Source organism: Diorhabda carinulata, chromosome 5 (assembly GCF_026250575.1).
Source record: "Diorhabda carinulata isolate Delta chromosome 5, icDioCari1.1, whole genome shotgun sequence".
Classification (NCBI taxonomy): Eukaryota; Metazoa; Arthropoda; class Insecta; order Coleoptera; family Chrysomelidae; genus Diorhabda; species Diorhabda carinulata.
In genome coordinates, this window is record NC_079464.1 from 20283491 (window position 1) to 20310407 (window position 26917).

General features: G+C 33.0%; 1 protein-coding gene across 2 annotated transcripts in view; it reads right to left on the bottom strand.

Moving 5' to 3' along the window:
• Positions 1-2423: 2423 nt before the first annotated feature.
• LOC130894207 (POU domain, class 6, transcription factor 2) overlaps positions 2424-26917 on the bottom strand; it is a 154394-nt gene continuing 129900 nt past the window's right edge. Inside the window, exons 3-12 of one of the 2 annotated variants that reach the window (XM_057800847.1) lie at positions 26507-26678; positions 25046-25198; positions 24275-24514; positions 22659-22820; positions 21437-22009; positions 16642-16822; positions 10597-10653; positions 10102-10185; positions 7599-7735; positions 2424-2718 (exon numbers count right to left, since the gene is read on the bottom strand). In XM_057800847.1, coding sequence (XP_057656830.1) covers positions 2594-2718; positions 7599-7735; positions 10102-10185; positions 10597-10653; positions 16642-16822; positions 21437-22009; positions 22659-22820; positions 24275-24514; positions 25046-25198; positions 26507-26678 — 1884 coding nt within the window. In that variant the 3' untranslated portion in view covers positions 2424-2593. The remainder of the gene's footprint in view (positions 2719-7598; positions 7736-10101; positions 10186-10596; positions 10654-16641; positions 16823-21436; positions 22010-22658; positions 22821-24274; positions 24515-25045; positions 25199-26506; positions 26679-26917) is intronic. The other variant, XM_057800849.1, reaches the window with a different exon arrangement.

The window sequence follows — 26917 nt, forward strand, 5'->3', positions numbered from 1 at the left end:
TTAGTTGTTTTTCACATAGTACATGATAAATGAATCTATTCCATACATATGGAGCCCATTGTATGTAACACATTTTTTTTTGTTGCGTTTTTTAATGTTAGTACTTATAAATATTGTATTCAGTCACAAAAAAACTTCATTTTATAGAAGATAAATCTCGGTCATAACAAAGGTTGTCACCTTAAAGTACATTGGTTGTTACAGGTCATAAAAAAAAATTTTTCGCCCCCCCCCCTTTAGCTATTCATAACAGCAAAAACTCCTTTTGTGAATGCTAACTTGGTGGGAATTGCCATCTTCACTCTTACTAAATACTTGCTGCAGTTTTGGTACACTACCGGTCAAAAGTTTTTGCTCACCCTATAGTTTACGTGATACACAACGAATAAAAACAATATGATCTCGATTGTAATATTTATATTTTAAACAACATATATTGATAAGAATAAAGTGATAATAAAACTACAGTCTGTAATTATTATATATTTAAATTCTTCATTCATCCTTACTTTTATTATTTCGGTGGACAATTTTGACAAATAATCTTCGTCTATTAGGTTCCATTCGTTTTCCGGATGTTCCAAAGATTTGAAGTGAAAGTAGGACACAGCTTTCTGACTTCCTTGTCCAATTTGTTCCACAACTCAATTGCGTTGAGGTTGGGTGAGTGTGATGGAAAAATCATTACTTTCAATATATTCTTTCTTTCCAATTCTTTCAAATACTATTTGCTCAGTTTCAAGGAACGCTTGTGATCGTTGTCAAGTTTGAAAATAAATAATCTGCCGATTAAGTGCTGGCCAGAACGTACTATATTTTCCTTATTAGTTCTCTTCAAAATTCCCTCAATTTTGACTAGTTCTCCAGTCGCTCTTCCTCCAAAACATCTCCAAACCCTCACCGAGCCTCCTCCGTGTTTAACAGTCGTGATTACACATGGATCTAGCATCCGTTTTTCCTTTGACCTGCGCACAAACACTCTTCTACCAGATCTCAAACTTTGACTAATCTCTCCATAAAACTTTCTTCTACCATTCACGCGTTCAATTTTCAAAATTTTTCGAGGTCGTCCTGAACGTTTTCTATCGTCAAAGTTCTTGGTGGATGCATATTTCTCACTTTGTACTCCACGGTACGTAGAAGTATTTTTAATTCGGCGACAATGGTACAATTACTTTTGTTGTGATTCTCAATAATGGAACACCATACTATTATCGGAACGTACTCGAATCTATTTCGGTCAGGCACATGTCAACTGTCAAGATAACTTTCCTCATGTCATGTCAACCAGCTGAGATTTTATATTTTTTGTATTCTTACTATTCTAATCGTGAAGTCTCTAAGTACATCGGACATCGCTTCAGAAAGACTTTGTCAACGCTGTTGGCAACGGTGGGGATCAATGTTTTAAAAAGGCATGATGGATGGAAGAGATCATCAGTGGCTGAAATATACGTGGAAGGAATCCATCAAGAGCAAAAAGAAAATAGCAAGAATGATAAAAAGGGTGAAACTTTTGTACAAGTGTTAAACCAAAACCACGTATCTTCCAGCATTAATGAAAATAAAGAAGTACATCCAGTAAAAGTTTCTGGTAATAGTAGTTGCACCATTACTGTTAATATTAGAAAATTAGAATAAAAGTTTAGTTATTGATGTTAATTCATTTTTTATTTCTTATTATTTTAAATGGGATTGGGAGAATTTAAGAGTGCTGTAAAGTACAAGGATACCATAAAGTGCTATTTTCCGTACTCAAATTAGTATTGTTTAGTCGACTTTACAGTACAGTATGAAAAAAAAGAGATTTGTTAAAGTGTATTATTTTGAAATTTAATGAATGGATGCGGTGAGCAAAAACTTTTGACCGCTATGTACATATCTGACTATAAAGTTGGTTTTACAAAGTGATTTCTCTATAAAAATGTGAAATAACGTATTTTCGTGTACAATTACCTGAAATAACGTACAAAATAATTCAATTTGTTAATGGTTTGCTAAATTTAAACGTGGTCGTACAGATCGGCAACGATAATTAAATTGAACGAATTACACTTCGAATTGATTCCTTATCCACCGTATAGTCCAGGTCGGGCCCCCAGCGAGTACTGGATATTCGCTGATCTCAAAAAAATGCTCACCGGTAAGAAATTCAGCTCAAATGAAGAAGCAATTGCTGGAACTGAATCCTATTTTGATGCAAAAGACAAATCCTTCTACAAGCATGACTTCGAGATTATTGTATTATTATTAAAGGAGATTACATTGATGAATAAAATCGATTTTTGGCAAAAAATTTGTTTTTCTTAGTTATACGACTTATTGAGTGATATTTCTTTCGTCTCATTTTCACTCATTTCATATATATATATATATATATATATATATATATATATATATATATATATATATATATATATATATATATATATATATTCAATTTGATATTAAATAAATTATAATTAAATACCAAAATTTACATCTTATTTACGATCCCTGTTTTTAAATAATTTTCAACATATTTACATTTGTACATAATTTGTTGGAAAAGTCTATTTACACGATTTTTTTAATGGTGAAAATAATCACAGATTCAAACCATGCCTTTCGACATCATTCTAACGGTGTTTTTCAGGGCTTGTCGTTTGTTACAAAACCATATTCGTATAACTTCCCTTTCGTACCCCAATTGATGTGCCAGCCCTGTTATCTCAGTACCTGTAAATATAAAAAAAGATACATTAACAATATTATTATTATAACAAATAGTTTTCTTGGAATATATTCATGATTAATTCTAATTAAAACCTTGATAGATCAAGGTCAATTGTATGTAATATGTATGCAATATTGCGTAATAATAACGATCATATTGTAGATTATCATTTGTTGGTTACACTGGGGTTGTTAAAAAAATATAATGTCACAGAAAAAGTGCACCTTTGGAATGAGAGACAGTGACGGATCGAGGGGGGACACGGCAAAAATACACTAGATATATTGGTGACAAAGTAATTTCAGTTTTGTAGTATAAATAAATAAAATTTTTTTTGACAAATAATAATTTTTAATCAACTATATATTTTCCATTTTGCTCAATGACCTTTTGCCATATTTCTTCCAGCTTCATGATTCCGCGCTCATAAAATTTCTGGTCCTTATCAGCAACAAACTGAAACAGGTGCGATAGAAGGTCATCGTCATTTGTGAAAGTGGAACCATTCAATTAATTCTGCTAACTTCGATTTAAATGGAAAAACTAAACCTTTCATATTGGACAATTCTGGCCGTTTTTCTTTGATTACTTTATCCAGTTTCATTAATTGTCGACAGTAAACATAAGAATTGATCGTTTGGTTCTTTGGAAGCAGCTCAAAAAACACACGTTTATCATCTCAGCAAACTGACACCATGAGGTTTTTCTGTTGTTTTTCAGCTTTCGATGTGGTTTGTGCTGGTGCATACTGTTTTCTAATTTCCTTCAATTCGTAAAGTGCCCAAATATCAATGTTCTTAATTAGCCCAAGACATTTTAATCAATTGTTGTTTTTGCGATACATGTAGCCTTTTCGCAACCTTTCGAACAGTTTTATGATGATTCTCTACAATTATGACTTTGATTTGATCATCATCAACATTAGTAGGTCGACCAGAACGTTGCTCATCTTTGAGGGAAAAATCTCCAGAATGGAATTTTTTATACCAATTGTGACATGTCCTTTCTGTTAAGCAGTCAGCACCATAAACTTACCATAACTATTTTTTTGTGAGCCACTGCAGCTTTCTTTCCTATACGAAAATAAAATAGTAAAATATGCCGGAAATATTAGTTTCTGCACTGCTTTTAAAATAACCCACAACTAATACCTTTGATAAAAATCATGCACTACTTGCTTCTAAAGTTACGTCAATGTGACTAGTATCACATGACATGACATGACAAACGGCAAAGTACAGCACTAACATAATTTATTCAAAAAATAAAGCAACGCTCTCTATCAGTAAAAAGCGAAAGCAAACCTTATAATTAATAAATTTGAACTGAATAGAATCAAATTGTACCAGCTTTTACCCGCGGCTTCGCTCGCATCGAATCTATAAAATAAGTATCAGAAATCATTATAATCGAAAAGAACGAACTCTGTAGCTATATTAGAACCTGAGATATAGATCTTTGAATGTAGAAAAATTGCCAAAAACCTACAAAAATTCATAACTCCACATTGAATGTCCGCGCCTAGCTCCTCTCTAACTCAACCGATTTAAGTGTTCAAAAACTCAAAAGAAAGAAGGTGTTTCAGCTAGTGTTCTTAAACCAAAACGAAGTCTCTATCTTGAATAGAACCTGAGATATTGAGGATAGAATGTGTGTATGTGAAAAACTCCCATAAGTAATGTACAGGGGGAAATCGCATTTGAGTATAACTTGAGAATGGTGAAAATTAGATGAAATCCGATGGTTGGTGGCTGATCTGTGCATCAATACCTTTCATTGAAAAAAAAAATTAAGCAAATCGGTTGGGTAGAACGCCTGAACGGACTCGGAATGGAAATCATCAATTTTTTTGATATATAAGATAATTGAAGAGGACATATCTGACAAAAATAATTTTTATCAAATCTGGAATATATACGAGAGTGGTTCAAATATCAACCGGAATTTTATTATAAAGTAAAAGAGCTGAAATTTTGTACAATTTTTCTAGATATTCACCGTAACAGTCTACATACTTTCGCCACCTTTCCGGAAGTTTCCGCATGCCTATGGATGTGTAAAAATCTCTCGCCTTGTCACGTAACTATTCGCGAACGAAAAAATCATACGGAATCTTAAGGATTATAAATACTACCTCAAACGGTATAGAATTCTGTGGCTATAATTTATTAGACTGAACAAGTTTTGAACACGAAATGTTCAACTAATTACTAAAACTTTCACTGAAATAAGGCTAAAAAAGTGTTCTTGCATAAAAATATCTGGGGGAGAACCCCTGAACTCCCCTTAGCCTCGTGAATATCCTTTACACCCGACCCCCGGTGGTACCCGACTCAAATGTAAATCTTTGATCCGCCCCTTCCGAGACAGGATTCATAATAAAGAAAATAAGTATGTTTTAGTTTCAATGGATAATTTACTGTGAAAAATATTATATAAAATACTTAAACGAGGGTTGTCTGAAAAGTTTCTGACCTCAACCTAAAAATATCAGCATTTGATATAAGTTTTCGATCTCAACCTGAAGATGTCAGAATATAACAATACAAACTGGGAAATATATTTGCGCATGCGTCGAGATATTCTTCTACAAGAGAATATGTGATTTGAACGCATCAATCGCTTCTTCAGATGTAGATAAACGTTGACTTCGCAATTTATTTTTCACCTACGGGAATAAGAAGGAATAATAATAACCCATCAATTTGATGTTTTAACTGAGGTGGAGAGACATTGGTCTTCTGCCATTGGTTTCCCTAATTTTTTCGAACAGAAAAAACCGACGACCGTTTGCTTCGAAGTGCTTCGTGCGCGAACAACTTTTTTTTGGTTCATGACATGCCACAATCGTCGATCTTCTAAATGTCTTTTGAAGCACCTCGATTGAATTTTTTCAGTATTTCTATGCATCAATCGAAACGAGCTTTTTTTGAGCAATTGTTAAATTATGTGGTATCCATCTCTTTGGCAGCCAAATCTTCATGCAATATTGAATGTATGCGAGTGGAATTAATGCACAAGTAAGCCTTAATCTCACGGTATGACACACGACGATGTTGCACGCAGAATATCGATGCTTTTTGGCACAACAGCCGATTTTAGACAACCACCACGAGATTCATTCTGTAGCGAAGCGCGACCACGATTGAATTCGGAAAACCAGCGAAACACGGTCAAAAAATGAGGAGCCATCAAGATTTTGGCAAAGTCAGATTTGACATATTCACAGCAGTGTTGCCATATCTCAAAACATAAATAGCAACCCTTGTATAATTGAATCGTTGTGAGGGTTTTTCTAAAAATGGAAAAAAGTTGTTTTGGAAAAGGAATACCTCTGAGCAAATTAAAGATAAATTAGATACAGTATACGAAGAGTCTGTACCATCATTCCAGACCTTAAAGAGGTTATATCCACGTTGGACTAGAGCATCTATCAAATGATTATGGATTCTGACCCAGAAATAGATTTTGATTAGTCTTTCCGAACGTTGTGTTCTATTTTAGGAATTTTGGAAGAAAATTTCAAATTTAAAACATAATCAACAACATAATTACTTTTTTGTGTGTTAATTCTTCTAAGATTTTTGATTATTGTTACCAATTACCAGTTACCAATGTAGCTCTAAAGTTTTATACTGATAAACTATTTTTATGTTGAAATGCCGAAATGTATGAAAATTGCAAACCTGAGTTACCTATCAGTTACGCTATCCATGAGAATCAATAATAGACAGTCATTTAAGGGGAATTTTTCTTCGTAAAGTCGGTTGAAAGTACGTACTATAGCAGGAAGAAAGTTAAATATTCACTCCCTGTGAGAAGTACACATTTTTAAACGTCATGATGCCCGGGACGAAAATTTCTTTATGTCAGACAACCATCATACAACCTTATTTAATTTCTTGAGCTCCTAGGTTATTATATTTTTTGTTTAAATTTTATTTTATTTTGATGTTTCGCTTCTCATGAGTAACCAAAAAATTTCATCTGATATAAGGGGAACACCTAGTGTGAAATTTTCAAAAATAGATAGATTATACCTTTAAAAATAACATACTAAAATTTTAAATCGATATCTTAAATAGTTTTTGAGTTACAGCCATTTAAAAGAGTAGCCGCTCGGCAGTTAGATAGTTGCATTGTCTACGGGACATACATTTATCTTTAAACGCGTTTTTCTCGAAACAGCATTTTTCGAATTTGCTGGACTGATTACTCGGAGACAAATGATTCGATCGCTATAAAATTTATTTTGTATCTTCTCTATATAGTTCTCCATACGATGACCCTTCAGTTTTTTTATCTGATCAAAAATAGAATTTTTGGCAGGTCAAAACGACCAAGATATTCGGTAAAATTTAACTTTTTTTTTAACATGCCACCATTTTGTAAATTTTTGATTTTTTTGTTCGCCCGAGGGTCATCGTATAGACAATATGTTTTAGTTTAACGAGAATTTTTTTTTGTTAGATTTTATCGACGGAGAAGGCTGTAATTACTCCAGTAGTGGAAGACATTTTTTTTGTGCCACAAAAGTATTTAATATTTTATTCCAAAAATTTTACTGTGTATTCTCAAAACATGTATAAATATACCCTCAAACTTTTAAAACGATGGATTCACTAGTTTTTTTTTTCCAAAAATTGCCTTTTTTAGGCTGTCACACTAGGTGTGCCCCTAAAACAAAAACCATGGTTAAAACTGTCCAAAATCAATCCAAAAGTCATAGTCAAAAATATTTGGAAATACTATTAACAAACTGAAAATTTTCTTTATATGAACATTGATCTATTTGTTAGATTAATGTGAAATTTTGATGAATAATATTTGGAACATAGCGAAAAATAATAATAAAATCACCCTTGTATTATAAAATTCTTACCTGAAGGGTGTGTGTTTCTTTCGAAATGGGCGTTAAGTAATTCTAAGGCTTGAGGGGTGAAGGAAGTTCTTCTTTTCCGTTTTTTCGATGGTTCTATACCAATGAAATCTGTCAAATGGTTTTGACCACTTTTGTACCTTTAACAAATAAAAAAAAGTGAAATATCATAAATATCAACTTTACTTTATCGTATAAGCACATAAAGGAGTGGATGAATCGGTGAATAGAGCTCACACCCAAAAGACCAAAATTAAATAAATTGTTAAGTCTTCTAAAACATTAAAGAAATCATTATCATCATATACGTCCCAGTTGAGCAAAGGGCACTTGTGGGTGTTTGGACATATGTTGTAAAACGATGAACGTTTTGTGGGTTACGTCCAATTTGGTTGAAAACGGCTTTATTTTTCTTTCTGTTATTTCTGATGCAGTTCTTCCTTGATAGTTTCCTCTATGTTCGTTCAGGTCTGCGTTTTTATCTATCGCCTATTGTAATATAATTTAATACTTTGTTCGTTTCTGTAATGTATGACCTTTCCATCACCATTTTCGCTTCGTAATCTTAACGTCTATTTTGTGTCAATATAAAGAAAGATATAATAAATAGTCTTAAAATCAAATTGTAGAAATCAAAATTTACAATTTACAATAAGTTATTTAAATATTTAAATTGAAAAATGTGTTTTTTAACTTTTTACTCTTTCAAAATCTATCTTGCGTCAAATTTTTTGGTGAATATATATTAAAATATCTTTTTTTACAAATAATGGAGGAGAAAACCATTTTTTTCAAACATATATACAATGTTTCTATGAGAGGAAGAGATTTAATAACGCCTGGAAGCATATTCTTCAGGATTGGGAACTACAAGTATATATATCAGTAGCTAAATTTATATTATACAAAAACAAATAAAGATCATCCCGAAATGAGCCTGGGCTTTTGTCGCTTCATCAATGATCAAGAGAGATTTAAAATTTAACATTCTCTTACATATAGAGTTCCTTTTACCACAAGAAAAAGGGTGATTACTTTGCATAGCGGAAACATTTATCTAGTTGGATGCAGCAAGTTGGATGGACATTAGAGTTAATAGTTGTACCAGGTTCTACAAACTTGAAATTAACCAGTCCACCTAATATGATGTCAGTAATTCTGATATAATCTTAGCACACACCTACCACATGTCGATGTGTGTCGTGACGATGTCATAAAGTTGAGTCTACATTAAAGGTACACTCAAATGTCTGCTTGAATTCAACAATTCCCTAATTGGAGTCAAATTGTCTCAATTGGTGGTTTTGAATCATCGTCCGGTCTAATCCTTGCCCTCGACTTCTTCCCGGTGTTGTGCCATTGAAATACTTGCCGCATTTTCTCTATAAGTTGATTATAGAAATTGTATTCGTTAAAAGCTTCGCGCAAAACTTCATCCCAACACTTTTGATTTCAACATTTCCAAATGACCAAATCAGTGTATACACAGAAGCGTTAATATGATAATGCTAAATGCAAAAGGAAGTTGCTCTATCCAAATGTATCACCACGAAGTACTGCGAAGCCAGAACAGATTGGAAGCTCGGATTCGCAGTATTTCGTTGTGACACATTTAGAGATAGCCACTTCATTTTCCGTTTTGGATTATCATATAGGACGTCTCCATTGATCAAGTGATCAATAAAACTGTTCCGTATGGTGTTTCTAAAGCTATACGTTGTATATTATGGATCAGTTGGCTTCATTCTATTCGGACAGATTATGGGGGACTCAAACTCCTGGTCAGCTTATGTTTCTCCTGTAATTTTACTTGACCAAATTTGATTAAAGTTGTTTAAGAGTTTCTCGATTGTTTTACATGTATTTGCTTCTACTGTTCATACTACCATTACACCAATACGATTGCACAGTTTGACGCGCGTTTCGATAACTGACGTCTTCAGAGGGAGGTTAACTGTTTACCATCAAAAAGTGCACTGTTTATCTCCAGTTTAGGGTGACTTGGTTATTGAAAAGCACGTCAGACAGTACAATAGTGACTGCAGTGCAGTGGTAATGTAAACAGTGTATTAAGTATGTTGTCCAATGTTGTTTTTTGACTCTAGAAAATCGGAAAATCATCTGATTTCGATGATGTTTTTTAATCTTCGTTTTTACAGCAGATTCATGAAAAAAATATGGGAATAAAAAAATGAAATTATTTGGAAAAAAGTTATCAACTATTATACGTGAATAAGTGCATTTTTATGAACATTTAAAGGCCTGAAATCAATCAGTTTTCATTTTTTTATTCCCATAATTTTTTCGTAAATCCGTAAATGCTATAAAAACAATAATTTAAAAAAAAATCATTTAAATCGGATGATTTCTCGATTTTCTAGAGCCGAAAGTATAAAATTACCCAAAAAAGAAATGTTTTCAATTATTTTTTAGCTTTTTAATTTTAATGATTTCGCTAAATGATTGATTCGAATGTATAAACTATAAAAAATCTAAAAATACTAACCTATCTTCAGCTTCTTTCATCCACCTCTCCAGAACAGGTTTTATTTTTTGAGCACTCTTGGGGGTAATATCTAACTTTTCAAACCTAAATAAAAACAAAATAAAAATGTTAAACATCGTTTTCGAGGGTAGAATTTTATTATCGGCACAGGACACTAGCATACTAATAAGAAAAGTTAACACAGTTTGAAAAATTGTAGATGCCAGTGCCCTGGCCAATTTTCCAATAAATTATTTATTCTAAATATAAAGTTAATAAACCAATGCAACCAATACCAAAAAAGTTTTAGCCATCTCTAAAATTAATAACATTCATAATTTGTATAAAAATTAATATAAAAATGACAAAAACGTATCTTTAATTAATATAATCGATAACAGTTTGTCCCAAAGATTACTAATAAATCATTTCTTATAAACTTTGGTGAATTTGGTTGCAATTTTGAGGCATGTATAACTATCTAAGTTAAAAAAAAAGTAAGTAATAAAAACATACATTGCTTGCTGTTGCGATGAAAGTTGCGCGGCGGCAAACATCTGAGAAGCCAGGGCACTGGGAACAAACCATAAACGTTACTTACGTGTCAAAATTTGATGTACAACGCCAATATTTAGAGGCGATTCAATAAACTTTAGTTTATTCGAAAACTGCGGTACTCAAACGGTTTTCGATTAAATATCACATTATATGTACGATTTTTGAACTCTTCAGTTTTCGGTTGTTGTATATATATATGAATATAGTTCTTCCAATATCAATTCCAAAGACAGTTATGCCAGGAACAATCAATATTTCATAAATACGCACGGCACTCATACGAAATTGAAAAATGAAAAGTAAAGACAGTTCTAGCAGTAGAACCCCAAGAGCTTGGGGAAAAACTGTGTTGAACATGTTATCAAAGAAAAAGATGAGTATGTGGTATCACCTTTTTTACAACCATTCATAATTCAATCAAATAATGACTCTAATTCAGACGATTCTGACTACCATTATTATTTATAAAGATACTTTGGAATTGAATTGTCTTTTTCTATTGTTTTATTTGCAAAGAATTTATTTCACTTTATACTTTTTGCTTTGAAATTTCGTTTTCCAGAAAAAAATAACGAATGGGGTACAAAAAAGGCTCAGTTCATGTCTGGTGCATTGTTTAAACCAAACTCACTTACAGGCAGATACATTTCACTCATCTATTCACATCTTATAATATAATAGTCAGTTTATAAAAATAATAAATTTTTAAAATGAGTTATCTACGTCTATGGTAGATCAAACAAAATTGTTGGCAAGGGTTTTTATAATCTGCAATTGATACTGAAAGAACTATAACACAGCTTATATCTATAGTAAAATGATTCATTATATGCACATTAAACGCCTGTTTGTGGAGGGCAGTTATTAATCCGTTAGAGTGATTGAAATAACTTAGTCAGTTGTATAAAATTTTAAAAGCTGATAAGATTTATTGTTAAATAAATTGGTTGCTATATTAATTATTATTGAAAATTTGGTTAGTGAATACGTGGAAAATCTCTTCATACCATATGCCTAAAGGCTACCTCAAGGATGTTGATATGCTCAAAAAAGTTTAATTTACTATCAAATGTAACATCAAGATCTTTGAATGTTGCAAATTATTAGAAATAAGATGATAATGTAAGGTATTACACTTTGAAATGTTGAGAAAAAAAGTGGCGGACATTAATGTTCGATACGGAATGATATAGCTTTAAATCATCTGCATGAAGGAAAACATCGAAATTTAATTCTAATGCAATGTCATTTATAAGTATTAAAAATACTAGTGGCCCAAGTACTGAACCCTGGGGCACTCCAGAAGACGCGTTAATTTCTATGAAGTTGAAACCATGGTGTAACTGTGAGTTTTCTATCTGTGAGGTATGGCATAAAAAAGTTGGTAAATGAATCAATGTTGCATAGCTTAGTCAGAAGAATGCCATGATCCAGACGATCAAACGCTTTTGTTTGTAGGTGTTTCCGTTTCTTCACACTTTTAAGTATTTCAACTATTGTTAATATGAACGATAGTGGGCTTAGACTGTCCTCTTGTTTTCTCCCCTTTTCCATGATAAATACTCCTGATCTTGATCCGATTAGTTGTAATTTCCTTTTTACTCTTTTATATACGCTTCTAGTTATATTGATTGTTTTTTTTTATTTCTATTATTGTCTATTATAATTAGTCCACTGTCTTCAGCGGCGTCTCATTCTCATTATTCACTTTCACAAAATTTTTTGCTTGTCAGGTAAGTATACAACGCCTATACTTTCGCATTCATTCACAGTATCGTATCCGTTCTTTTTTTGCAGTAAAATACACAATTTGTAAAAATAGAAATTTATATAAATTGTAAAATTATTTCCGAAAGCATTATATACCTACGACTCAGATTGTTTAGAAGAAAAATGAACTGAATATCAAGAAATATCGATTATCTTGTACAATTTTAGTTTAAGTTTCTAGTGGAATCTTTTAAATCAGCTGCGTGTCAAAACACTTCGATAATTGTTCAACTAAATGCAGTTAAATATCCAATCAAACTATTATCAATGAAAATTGTCGATGATGGAATTGAATTACATATTCAATGATGTAGAAACCACATTTGAATATTATTTATATGTCAAATGTGTAGTTATTTCGAGGATCTAATAAAATATAAAATAATCCACCTGTTGCTGTACGTATGTGTGATATAACTACACGTTTTGTATGGATACATAATAATATAGGCCGAAATAATCACTATTCATAATTTTCGTTTATAGAAAATACAAAAAACTGTAGAGGGATTTTGATACTTGTTGGGTATTGATATAATTAGAATATTCAAATCGGTCCATATGAAAAAAAAAACATGAAACAGGTCGAGTTTTATTCTTAAATTAACAATTTACAGTATGAAAATATTATTCTCCTCAAGCACTCACTCTAAATTATAAGCACCCCTCGAAAAATTAAAATAAGGAAGGTGTTCGTGTGGAAACTTATTGGAAAGGGATTTAATGAAAAAAGTTAGATGTACTTCTAGAGATAGAGGATAAGACAACTCGAGAACTTGCCGCCGACAATGAGTAAATCATCTATACTGACAGGTTTGTACAAAGACAAAGTTCAGTTGGTTCAGGAGTTAAATGAAGTTGATCCTAGTAAAAAACAAAATTCTGTGAATTGATGGTGGACAGAGTGATCGCAGATTTGCAGTTAATGAACAAAATAGTTTTTTTTTGATGAAGCGACGTTTCATTTAAATTGTTAACAAACAGAACTATAGATATTGGAGCAGAGAAAATACTCACTGGATGTGTAATGCTCACACTCAATATTCTAAAGAAGTCAACGTTTGGGTTGGTATCATTAACAATAAAATTATTGACCCTTATTTTTTGAAGGCACAGTTAATGGTGCAGAGGTAAAAAAGAGGCTGGATACAAAAGGTATTCTCAACACCAGGAAAAGTCTTAATGATAAAGTTTTACTTCCATAACTACACGTCAAACTTGGAAACAATGAGTTAGAACAAGGAGGAAAATGTTTTTCGGCATAATCAGAGGCAAAATTTGAAATGGGAAAAAGGAAATCTTTGTAAAGGCGCAGATTAAGAGCTTGATTAAAGATACAGAATTTGCAAATATAATGACAGCTAAGGAGAAAGATGCAATATGTTGAGATCGTTGAGAATATGCCGAAAAACTTAAAATTTACTTTTCAGATTCCTATTTGGACAATTTTCCGGAAAAATTTGGTGACGTTTATCTAGATTTTTTGATCAATTTCTTAGTGTCTTGAATTTATTCCATACATAAGGACCGGATTGTATATAAAAATAAAAAAAAAATTGTGGTAAATAATCTTTCGTGATACAAAAAAAAATAAAAACAATACGATTCATTTTTTATCTATATTTCAAACAGCTCATATAGATAGAAATATAGTAATAATAAATTTGATTTTTTTGAATTATAACGGTGCACAATTTTTGGCATTTTCTGTAGCAATTTCGTCGTCTATTTGGTTCCATTTGTTTTTCAGGATATTCCAAAAATGTTAAGTGGAAGTAGGACACTACTTTCTGACTATGCCCTATACAGTTAATATAACAGATGGAACTAACAAAAACACTAACACAAACACTATTAAACCCAAAAACCTCTAATTTTGACTTATCAGTCCATGGAACTCTCTCTCATTCTTTATGCGTCCAATTGTTATGTTATTTAGTCTACTGCAACCTCTCAATTTTATTTTAACGTCTCAGAAGAGGTTTTTCTTTGCCATCCTTCTGAAATGACCAGCTACTATCAATTCATTTTTCACTATATGACCCGTGAGCGTCGATCACGTTCACTGATCAATACAATACAATTATCTTCAGCGTTTATGGGTTTTCGAGACCATCCTGAACGTTTTCTATCGCCAAAGCTCCAGGTGGATGCATATTTTTCCACAATTTACGGTACGCCGAGGAGTTTTTAATTCAGCGGCAATGGTACGGCAAACTCTGCTTAGACTATGAAGACTTGCAATTAATGGACGATTATCAACCGATAGTTACTTGGTTTTACCAGTCTGAATTTGCGAGATGGAAAAAAATTCGTTTACGAACTTCACAAAAAGATGTCGAAAAAATATAAATCCCAGCATGTTTTTGCGTCTCACAGGGCTAAGTGGGACTAAACTACAATCATAAACAATGAAAAAATAATTCACAGTAAAAAAATAAAAACCAAATAACGGACACTATTAGTTTTGGTTTCTTAGACACTGTTTCGATCTTCGCTTGACAATATGAAAGAGAAATTTGTAATTTTGAAATTTAATGAATAAATTAAGGAGTGGGCAAAAGCTTTTTCCCGGTAGTGCATATAAAAACTATCAAAAAACGAAACAAGGAGAAGAATAACAACTTTACACAGAAATAGTGACATCTGGTAGAAAATTCAATAGAAAAGTAGGAAAATACGAATAAAAAAAAATAATATTTTCATGATTACAATTTGTTCTTCATACAATACGAAAACCATTTTTTGTGTCCTCATTTTATAAAATTATTGACATTGGTTGGAGTACAAGCATCTACCCTCTAGGAGGGATGTCTGAAAAGTTTCCGACATAACAAAGAAACAAGAGGTTTCTTTCCATAATAATTTCTTTTAGAATCTTCCAAATAACATTTGCTGTCTTTCTTTTCAAAATAGGCATTTAGGTAAGAGGTAACGTACTTATCTATTGAAAATCTCTATTCTAGAAGTGAAACTTTGAGGTTAGCAAATAGAAAAAGTCACTGGATATCAGACAAAGTGAATAGTTATCCAATTCAAGAAGTGTGAGAAGGTGCGTTGTCCTCAAGGAAAAATACTTTCTTTTTCTTAAAATGCAGTCGCCGATAGTCTCTTCCAACGTTATAATCTTGATCCTGAGGTAGTCTACTAACGTTTGTTGAACTTTTTCAATTAAGTTTTTGTCTGTTTCGAACGCTCCTCGTTGGTCAAAATGATACGACCACGTTTGCCTTTAGTTGCCCAAAATTTTATAGTATACTCAGTATCTAACTATTTTTTTCAGTTGAGTGAGCGTATTAAATTTCAAAAACCAATCATTAATGACAGTTCGAAACTCAATTTTTTCTATTCTCAGAACACAATTCTCACAATGACTCACTTATACGATTGTCAAACAGAAACTACGACTCATGCGCAAATGCAGTTCCCAATTTATGACGATAAGTGCTGACGTCTTCAGGTTAAAGTCGGAAAATTGTCAGACAAATTTACCTCGAAAACTGATTTTCCGTTTTTTAGAAAGCGAATCGAATATTCTGACTGACTGGTTAACGTCTTAACAGATGTTTTGTTAATTTCCTTTTGCTGAGAAGTTGCAGTGTATGTAACTTATGTCTATTGTAGGATGTAAAATCCAATTTGCACCATCTTCCACCGACTTAAGAGCAGCCACATGACGAAATTTAAACGAACTTCGACCACCTTTTGTGTATAGGTATCTATTGAATTACGAGGTTGCTTAATATGGTTTTAATTTTTTATTTTTTATATTAATAAAATTTTTATGAAGCTATAACTCAAGATCTATAAATTCTTGCTTTTTCGTATTGATTTGTTTTGCTTTTATGTCTCTTTCCCATGAAAATCAGATTGGAATAACATTTGAAGATTGACGTTTCGATCTACTTATCAAAATATTTCCATCAAGACCGAAGTAGGTCGAAACGTTCATTTTTACATGTTATCAAGGCAAATCACCACAAAAAACAAATAAAAAACATTAAGAAGTATAAAGTTGGACAGTATTGAATACTTGTTTCAGTATAAGACCTATAACATTACTGAGGCTACTAAACTAGATTAAATTATGCCTTGATCAAGCATAAATTCGGATGTCTGTCTAATCTAATCAAATACCCTGTATATTTTAAGAAGCAGTTCAATAACCTATTTTCAATAAACGATCTATTTATTTAATTAGTGAGTTTTTTTAGTAATAAAGTGCATGTTTACCTGCATATCGCGCTCTGGCTGTAGGCTGGTCCTTCAGTTACACTAAGAGCTTGTCCTACTTGAGTTTGAGTTAAACCTAATGATAACCTCCTCAATTTGAATGCTTTAGCGAAGTCTTTGATTTCATCCAAGTTTATACCGTCTACTACATTCGAATTTGTCTGGTTTATTGTAGGTTGATCTGTAAAAAACACCATATAAAAATGAGTTTTTCAAACATCCAATATCTTAGTTAAACCATTCGAGTTCGCATTTTATATTGTTACAAACAGGATTACTGTAAACAGAATTAATAAGTATGAAACTACACCCAACTCAACTGAGAATTCTATGTTAAAATTATCAGTCCGTTTCGTTATTGACGTCTGCTGAAACATCTACGAGCAACGACCAAGAATATTTGAATTGAAAGCAAAAACTGAGACATGAGAAAGCTTCATTTTATGCTCTTATTGTTTATTGTGATATAAATTTTTCATATACAGATGAAAATTGATTGAATTCAGTGAAAAGGAAGGTATCTAGGTAAGATTAACCCTAAACATATAAAATATATATTGACTCTTAAATGATAAAGACTGTTTTCTATACGTGACATCATGCCCAAAATTAGAAGTGATTCCAAATTTTCTACCTCTCCATATAGTATCAGAAAGCATGGCGGAAAAAACGCCACTCAGAATGTTTAGAAAAGTAATCGACGAGGAAAAACCATCTTCAACAAATGATCAAATCTTGATAATATGCCTCAGGAAGAAATATCGAAGAAGTTTAACTTTGAGTAAAATTTACCTCAAAACTAAGCTGTAGGAGCAAATGGGATCAAACAGACACAGATGGCTATAAAACAGCAGACAGTTTTGAAATAGGAGTGTCCGGGCCCAGAACTAATCTGAAAGCCTGGACGACAAACTAAACATTTTTCAAGCACAATATATGCAACTGGAAAATGTGTTCAATTCAATCTAAGAAGGGTCATCATCTAGTTCGATAGCCAAGCAGCCATTAGAGATCAAAGCTCCAATGTCATGAAATAAAAACTGGTTTGAGAATGTCTGGGCATGCTAAATGAGTTAGACAAGAAGAATAAAGTTACCTTGCAATAGATTCAGAAAGAGACTCGCTGAAGTAAGGGCAAACAAACCCTTGATAGGACCTAAACCCTTTTGTAGTATAAGCTAAAGAATAATCTACAAGGGTTGAGAGAAGCCAAGACGTTCATGTGAAACTATAACCAGAGAAGATCTGCTGAATGTAACAGGTAAAAGCAGCTTACGAATAGTACTAGGATTGTCTTAGCAGAGAATACAGTGTGCAGATTCTGTTGTACAGAGGACGAAATCTATATCCACATACCCTCGAATTATGAAATAGAAGACGAAGATCTTTGGCAGCTAGAGTTATTCCACATTAATTAATCAGCTGTAAACACTAATTATCCCTAGTATTACAGAAAGTACTTTAATAAATACATACGTATGAGGGTCGCTGCATACGTTTTGAGATAGACAAATAAAAACAAATATTTATAATTGGATATGGCTTGAGGCATCAATTCAATGTTGTTCAAAAACGTAATTTTTCTCAACATCCTGTACATTTCCGGTTTAACGAGTCTACCATATGTGACGATAATTAGTCCTAAAGAAAAATTAATCCCATTACTAGCGCTAATAAAATTAAGGACGTTTATAGTAATCGAACTCCAATTTTCTTTTGTTGGAAGTATATAAAAAAGAGTAAATTCGTTTTTATCATCTTGCAATTGGTTTAATTGACACAATGGGCGTAAGTGGTGATTACCATAATAGAAGAAGAAGAATACAAATAAATCTATTACTCAATTTAAGTAATAATAACGTCAGTATATGTGTGCGCGCTATAACTTTATACATATCATTGTTAATGTTAATAATTTGTTAATCGCGCATTAAAATTAATGGACGAGGAATCTTATTTGCTATTTTTAGATCATCAGTAAATTGTTGGTGCCGTTTCAGGAGTTTACTCTAATTTAAGATGGATGAATGTGTCCCTGTGCTATTTATAATTATGATTTTTTTATTAAACGCAACACAATATAAATAATTGTTGTATGAAATATTGCGATGTGTAGTCTTTTCCGTAATTAACGCAAATTAATAAAAGGCTATAAACAATAGGAGTCAAACCGGCAACTTACAATATCGTATCCTTCTAAGATCTAAGAAAGTTAAAGTTGTTTGGAACATTTTTGACCTAACGAAGAAACAACAAAAAAAAAACGATGGATAAACGATATTTGTCACTTGCTTGATCGAATCCAAGTTTGAAGTAGTTAGTTTTCAAACTGCTATACTGAATACACCGTTTACACCAACACTCACACAATATTTTAAAGAAGTTCCTTCAGTAAGTCCTGCTGTTTATTCTGAGTAAGTTCTCTTTTGTAGTTTGAAGATTAACTCAAATTCAGTTCTTTGGAAACTGATCTCAATGCCAAATGCATTTTTTAGATAAGGCAAAATGTAACTCCCATTTCAAGGAATTGTCCACAACAAGCCCTAAGAATTAAACAGATTCAATGACGTCAATGGTGGTGTCATTTAATGAAAAAGACTGGAATGTATTTTTATATGGTAGTTTTAGAAACGTTGAGACACAGAAGATTAGAATCCCACCATGATTTAAGGTCACTGGATATTGGTAACGTGGAATGAGTGCAATAGGGCGATGATTCGATGTTTGATTTTTATCATCATCATCAGTTCCAGATGAGTATTTATTTTTGATGCCATTCATTATACAGCGAACCTAAGGACATAAAGAAACTGTGTAAGTTATTATTAGCATCGGGGAGATATGAAAGCGGATCATGAGAAGCTTCATTCACAAAGTAATTAATAAAGTTATCAGCTGAAGTAGATATTATACTCGTTGTAGAAGCCTTGTTTAGTCGCAATGGACAATGTTTCTTTAGTAATATTACGAGAATTGGCGAGTCTCTTATTATAATAAATATCCTTGGAAGCTTTTATTGTCTTATGATAAATTTTTCTGTATAGTTTCACATAATTTTTGAAGAAGTCACTATCCGAGAATTTCCTTACATGTTCTTTGCAGATATACGTAAACCTTTAGTGGACCAGGATTTGTTTTGCCTATTTTTAAAACGCCCGAAGTCGTCATCAAAACTTGATCAAAAATTGATCATCGTTATGTGATACAATACTTTTATTTGAAAGGCATTAGCCCAACCAATACAAAAGCTGAACTACTCTGGGAATATTGGTTAGCAGAATTTAAACGAGGCCGTACGACCTGCGAAGACCATCATTTCAGTGGTCGATCAAATGAGGTGACGCCTTCAGAAATATTGAAGAAAATCCACGAAGTGATACTGGATGATCGTCAACTGAAAGTGTGTGAGCTAGAAGACATAGTAGGCATTTCAAAAAATGCGGTATTTCGCATATTAATTAAAAATTTGGACATGAGAAAGAAAGCAATTGCTTATAGTGGAGCAAAAACAGTTTTTCCATCAAGTGTTTGACAATGACAATGACAATGGACTGAAAAGGAAGAATTTGTTCTAGAAGAGGTAAAATCGTTCTATCTGCAGACAAACTTATTGAACATGAGCTAAAAGGAGAATTTCTTTGTTAGGACCATCGTACCATCTTCGTAGGTTAGGTCTTCAACTTTTTATTTTTCACCTTCAAATTTTTATATAAAATTCAGAAACAAGTGTTGCTGCAGTAATTGACGAAGTTATGGTTTATTTTACAACAAGTGAAAAAAATTATTTCTCCAGACGGCAAAATTTTTTGTAAATCAAGTGAAAGAAGAATATATCATTTTATGCCGTACCGTACTTTCTCTACACATGTATATAACATATAAAAAAGCTTTTGACTGTGTGTCAAACCCAAACTTTACTTGCACCAAACAGCAGCAGTCATAATCGAAGGGTTCACATCAGAAGAGATAGGAATAAGAAGAGGCGTGTGACAAGGATGTGAATTGTCTCCCCTACTGTTTAACCAATACTCTGAGGCATAAAGATCAATGGAAACATTATAAACAATCTTCATTACGCAGATGATACTGTGGTAGTTGCCAATAGCCTACTACAACTTCAATCCTTTATGGACATTATTGTAGAATATAGGGAGCAATTCGGTATTTATATGAATATGTCCAAGACCAAACTATTGGTATTCTCAAAAATACAAAGAAACGTCACCCTAAGACTCCATGGAGAGATCATTGAATAAGTGTCATCTCTAAGATACCTGGGTACGCTTATCAACCAGCAATGCGACTCAAAACTCGAAATCATGTTAAGAATTGAGAAAGCTCGGAAAACTCTGAGCAACATGAGGACACTTCTGGTAAACCGCAACATCAGCCTTGAACTCCGGACCAGAATGCTTCGCTGTTACATCTTTCCTGTTCTACTGTACGGATGCGAAAGTTGGCCATAGATGCAGCCACAGAGAAGAAACTACGTTCGAAATGTACGCCTACAGGCGAATGTTGCGGATATCTTGGACGGAACATAAGGCAAACAGAGATCCTACAGCAAACGGGTAACTTCTCACCACAATCAAGGAGAGAAAGTTGCAGTTCCAAAATTCATGGCTAACTCGGAGAGACGTCTACAGAAATTTTCAGAGCTGCGGTTTCTCGTGCGGCAATAGCCATTTGGATCAACCTCCGTTTTTACGACGCCGAAGAAAATGATATCACATTAACTCATTTTTATATTTTAATTAAAATTCTAATTAACGTTTATTAAATTTTTAAAACTTACTTGGTGAATCCACTAACAAATCAGCAGTAGAATTATCTGTACAATTAGGCGAGAGCGAACTAGGCGACCTCTTCATATTATGACTAGAATTACCAGCATGGTTCGTATTAATACTAATTTCTCCATTCACTCTACTACAATTTTCACCCGGCGAAGGATTTCTTGGTATATTTCCCAAATTATTTCCATGCATCTTAGTATCTACATAATGGCTGCTCTGACTCGTTCCCAAATGACCGGGCACGGTTCCCATTGACGTGGACCCCAAGGGTACAGATCCTAAAGGCGATGATCCCATATTCGAAACATTAATTTGGCTTCTATTTTGGTTGGTTTGTGTTGGGGAGCTGCTAAGTAAAGTAGAGGTATTGATCAGAGGAGATCGGTTGGGGAGGTGGGGTTGAGCGAGAGGATTTATCAAAGGAGAAGTATTGTGGGTTGCATGAGGATTGTTACTAAGAAGTTGAGGTATGGATTGCAGTAGTTGTTGCGTTGATCCGTTAGAAAGGAGGTGAGTCAATGTCGCTGGGTTTAGTAGATTCGGGTTGATGGTTCCATTTGAAGTTGGAGGTGCTGGAAAAATGATAAATACAATGTTAGTAAAAACAGGTATTTAAATCATATATCTATCAAATTTTGACACATGATACAAAGAACATGGCAAAAAATAATGACATAATCACTTAGGAGATAAATAAATTGGAATAAATATTTCCAAGGCCTTGCAGGTATGGAATTGTATTAATCATTTTTTGATAAAGTAGAGGGAGGAATTGCACAAAACAAAAATTTACGATTTCTACCCCGAATTGGTTGAACACCCACCGTATTCACCAGATTTGAACCTCAGTGACTTGCAGAAGAAACAAGCAACTATTATTTGGAGGACTGAAAAGGTTGAAGCGCCTCTGGACTAAGTATATAGACTTAAAAGGAGAGTATATTGAAGCTAATTGATCATGGGCAAAAGCTCTTGTTTCTTTGTTAGGTTAAGAAAGTTTTCATATAACCCTCGCATGACACATTTTTTGTAAAAAACAATTACAACATGAAAGTTGTTGAAAGAGCCGTATGAGTTTCTAGTTTAAATTATTTAAAAATAATTCAACTTTAATAAATATTAGGAATTGAACGTGTTTGAGCGTGGTTTTAGGAAATTCATAAATTAAATTGAAGCGATCATGACGTGTGACTGAATTTGATTTTTCCGAAACTGACTTACCTGGATTTGTAGCATTAGATATTAAATTAGTTTGAGCCATAGCTTGTAAATTGGCTAAAGATGTCTGTATCACTTGACCATTATTTAGCGCTAGATTCACCATCTGGTCCGAACTATTCACATGGTTGACTGGGATTGTTAAAATGGTTTGCGTTGCTAAACCTTAACACAAAACAAAATAATTGTAATTGATTGAGATCTACGCTATAGTTAGATAGCAAATCTACATAGTAATGTATAAAAAAAACTCTAATAAGAATCATTTTCTCACATGGTTGATTTAGAACTGATTTTAGGAAGAAGTTTTAAATCGTAGAAATTCAACATCAATCCTGAATTCTGGAAGGTGTGAAGTTCATTGTTTTCAACGTACTATTTATATAAATTAAAAAAGGGTAGAGCATATCAGTATAATTATTTAGAACACTTTTTATTTCTCTCAAAACTGACTCTATTTAAGGCCGCGAAGCGATTTCCTCAGGCGCAAATACTACTGCCTTTGAGGCCACGGAAACGAATTGATCAAATCGCAAAAATTTATTTTTCTCGGGCGGCGGAGCGACTCCCTTCAGGTCTCATAACCGACTCCTTTTAGGGCCACAAAGCAACTCTCTAAGGTCGAAAGCACTGATTTTGAGGCCGCGGAAACGAATCTCTGAAGTCTCAAAACCGAACAGCTCGCTTTGGAGCTGCGAAGCAACTTTCTAAGATAGCAAAAATCACTGCATTTGTGACCGCGGTATTTGAGACCGCGGAAACGAATAGTTACAGTCGCAAAACCGAATGACTCTCTTTGGTGCTGCGAAGCAATTTTCTAAGGTCACAAAAACCACTGTATTTTGACGCTGCAGAAAGGAATCGCTAAGTTGCAATACCTAATGGCTTTCTTTGGAGTTGCGAAGTTCCCAATGTCGCAAAAACCAATGTATTTGAGGTCGGGGTATTCAAGGCCACGGAAACGAATCGCCCAAATCTTTAGAACGAATCGATTAAGTCTGAAAATGGTTCCCTTTGGTGCCACGGAGCCGTTCAGTACTTCTGTTTTATTGAAAATTTTCTACTGAGTCGATAAGATAAGATAACGTCATCATAGAAAATACATAAATATGATGACTAATTTGTTTTGGGCGTAGCATTTTGAAAACATTTTTCAAATTGTTTCATCAATTTTTTGTCTATATTGGTCAAGCTTCGTTTGGCATTAATTTAACCCATAACCAACTAGGCATACTTGCAAATGCTGTGTTTAGATTTCTTAATGCGTGAAAGAATTTTATAGTTACAGGGTGTTCTATGAGTATAATAAATTATTAATATATTTTTTCTGAATTCTCTTTTTAAATTATTCTCTTATAACATCGTATTTATGACAAAATAATAAACGTTCATTTGTAAATTATGTATATTCTTAAATTGTAAAATTAGTTTTCATCCAGTCAATTCAAATTAATGTATTCATTTAAGCAGATATCGTAACCTCACTTTTTATACATAGAAAATATTTTAGCTTCGATTAATATTAAATTATTCATCAAATTTATCTACTCTTGAGCCACCATATTACGTTTACCATTAAAATTCAAAAATTTTGTTTTTATTTAGTCTCAATAACTTACCTTGTGACGTAGGTATTAGAAGCTGCGCTCCCTGTATACCCTGTACAAGTTGTCCCGATGCTAAAATGAACTGCGGCATACTTGGAGGTTGTTGGGATCCCATTAAAGTACTATTAGGGACGCCCATCGTCGCCGGAGCTGGTGGAGGAGGAGGAGGTGGTTGATTATTCATTGAATTGCTCATTATGCCAGGAGGAGTTTCTGCTATTGTCAATGGTTGCGTACTCCTAGGAGTAGTTACTGCAAAAAATAATTGAAAGTGTCAGTTTCTAATGGTTGAGGAATAATTTCACTGATAAGTAGACCATTCCACATCGTGAAAGAAAAAACAAATGAAATTATAGGTATTGCAACATCTGCGATTGGAAGTAGAATGGTGATCTGGCAACTCTGAAGAAGGTTTAATATCAATGTTAAAGGCTAAAGATTTTCGAGAAATGTGAAAAAAGTTGTTAAGTTTAACTTTATGATTAGATACTTATAGTCTAGATATTAATTAAGTTTAAACAATGACACTTCAAACTTTGGTAGATCAGAGCTTCGAAGTTTTGATCTTGAACAGAAAAATACCTTATCATATTGATTTTGAGCTCTAATAGTGTTTATTTTTTTATTAGCGAAGATATGTTTTCAACGAGATTTGTATCGAATCATAATTTATGTAAAAACCAAAGAAATAATTGAGAAAGTTATGGATTTGTTACAAGGATAAGAGTGTACAAAATCTGTTTTAATTGACTACTATTTTTATGAAAATATGAATGGACTTACCAGATGCACTAACGCTTAAATTAAGTGGAGCATTCACTGGGTTATTGGCCAAAGTTGCCATATTCGTGAGTCCTGCTGCTAGTGACGCCACTTGTGGGAGATTTTGAAGAGATGCTAAGTTTTGGAGATTTTGAAGAGTTACCAGTCCAGCCACTAAAACAAAAATACAACTTTATTTCCCGAAAGTATTTTTATATATATGCTTAGTTTCAAGTCAAGAGACGTATTTCTAGCTTTTCTAGGATCCTTCATAACATTGTCTTTCCACCAAGCTTCCCACTGGTAATTTATCAATTGAAGACAGAGAAAATACTGTCTACTACTGTCATAAGACTATCATTCACAATTACACATGGATGTACGTTTCGATAACCAAGTAATCGTCTTCAAGGTGTAAACAATGTTTTCAGTATGAATATCATCGACGTTTCCAGAAACAATTTCGAAAACAGAGAAAACTCTGTGTCATATATTCTACTCTTCATAAATATAAAAGTTCTTAATTTCTGACAGTCCCAGTCCATACATAATGACAAGATCCCAAGACTCACTTTGGACTACTTCTTATTCTAAGTAATATTTTCATTCAAAGTAGTTCTTCTATTGTAATCCGTTAATAGATATTTGCAACATTTCTCTATTCCTATCGGGATGTATTAACGACTGTATATTGTGTAGGCTCGCCCATTATTTGATATTGCTCAGCCAAGACATTTTCCTTCTTCCAATTCCTCTTCAGCCTTTGATCATGCCCCCAACAGTTTTAGGAATTGATATTACGTATTATATTATACGCCCTAAGTATGCGATTTTGACAATTTCAAAGATTTTTCGTCGTTTAGTATTTTTCATTTGTTAATCTAGCTGTTCAGGATATTTCAAGGACTCTGCCATACAGCAACATTTGGAAAGCTTCTAATTTATTAATTCCATACCGTAGAGAAGCATACACCACACGTAGCATTTGAATGAATCTTAATCGTGAAAGGTATAGATAAACATTCGAAGTTCCAGAAATTCCTGTCGGGTGTTTTCCAAAGTCATATGGCCAAATACTTAAATTTCCTTACGTTTTTATGGGCTTCGAGTTGAATGTTATGCTGGAATTTTTTTTTTTGGTGTTATATTTCAACTAAATGTTTTGCTTTGTTCTTTTACTTTATTAATCGATTGCTGTTAGTCCGACAAGTTATCAACGATTAACACCATATCTGATTTTTAATCTACTACTTCATTACCTTAAATTCCATCTTTAGGTTCTTTAGAGCATCTGAATAGAAATTAAACAGGAGACAGCATACATGCTTATCTTACTCTCCTTTTTATTCTTATTATTATCTATTTCTACTTATGATGTGTGGTTTCAATACATCGAACCTTTATTTTTTTTCTGGTTGATAGTTACAGGGGTTTGTTTTTCTCGCAAATTTGACAAAAGGTTATAGTAAGAGTACTACTTACTAGCTCCGTTTATGTGTGAAGTGGGGCACATACTGATGGTTGTTTTGGATTCAGTTTGACTAGATTCTTCTGAACGATTATGTGTTTGTTTCGATGTTATTGTAAGATCTGTACCGTTTTCAGCACTTATCGCAGGTTCGGGTGATCCAATACTACTTTCACAGTCACTTTCCTGAAACAAAAGGAGCTTTGTTAGTTTTTATCCTAATATGTAGTTCTAAATGGAAAAGTTACATGTATGTGAAATTATTTCAATCCACCAAAAAACAAAAGTTTGGCAAGAGTTTTCCTTATATGCTTAATGTATCTTTGGGCTAACCAATGATGGTTGACCATATTCGTTGTATTAAAACATCAAAACTACTTATTAAAAAATAAAAAAAACGTGGCTTTAACAATCCGACGACCATA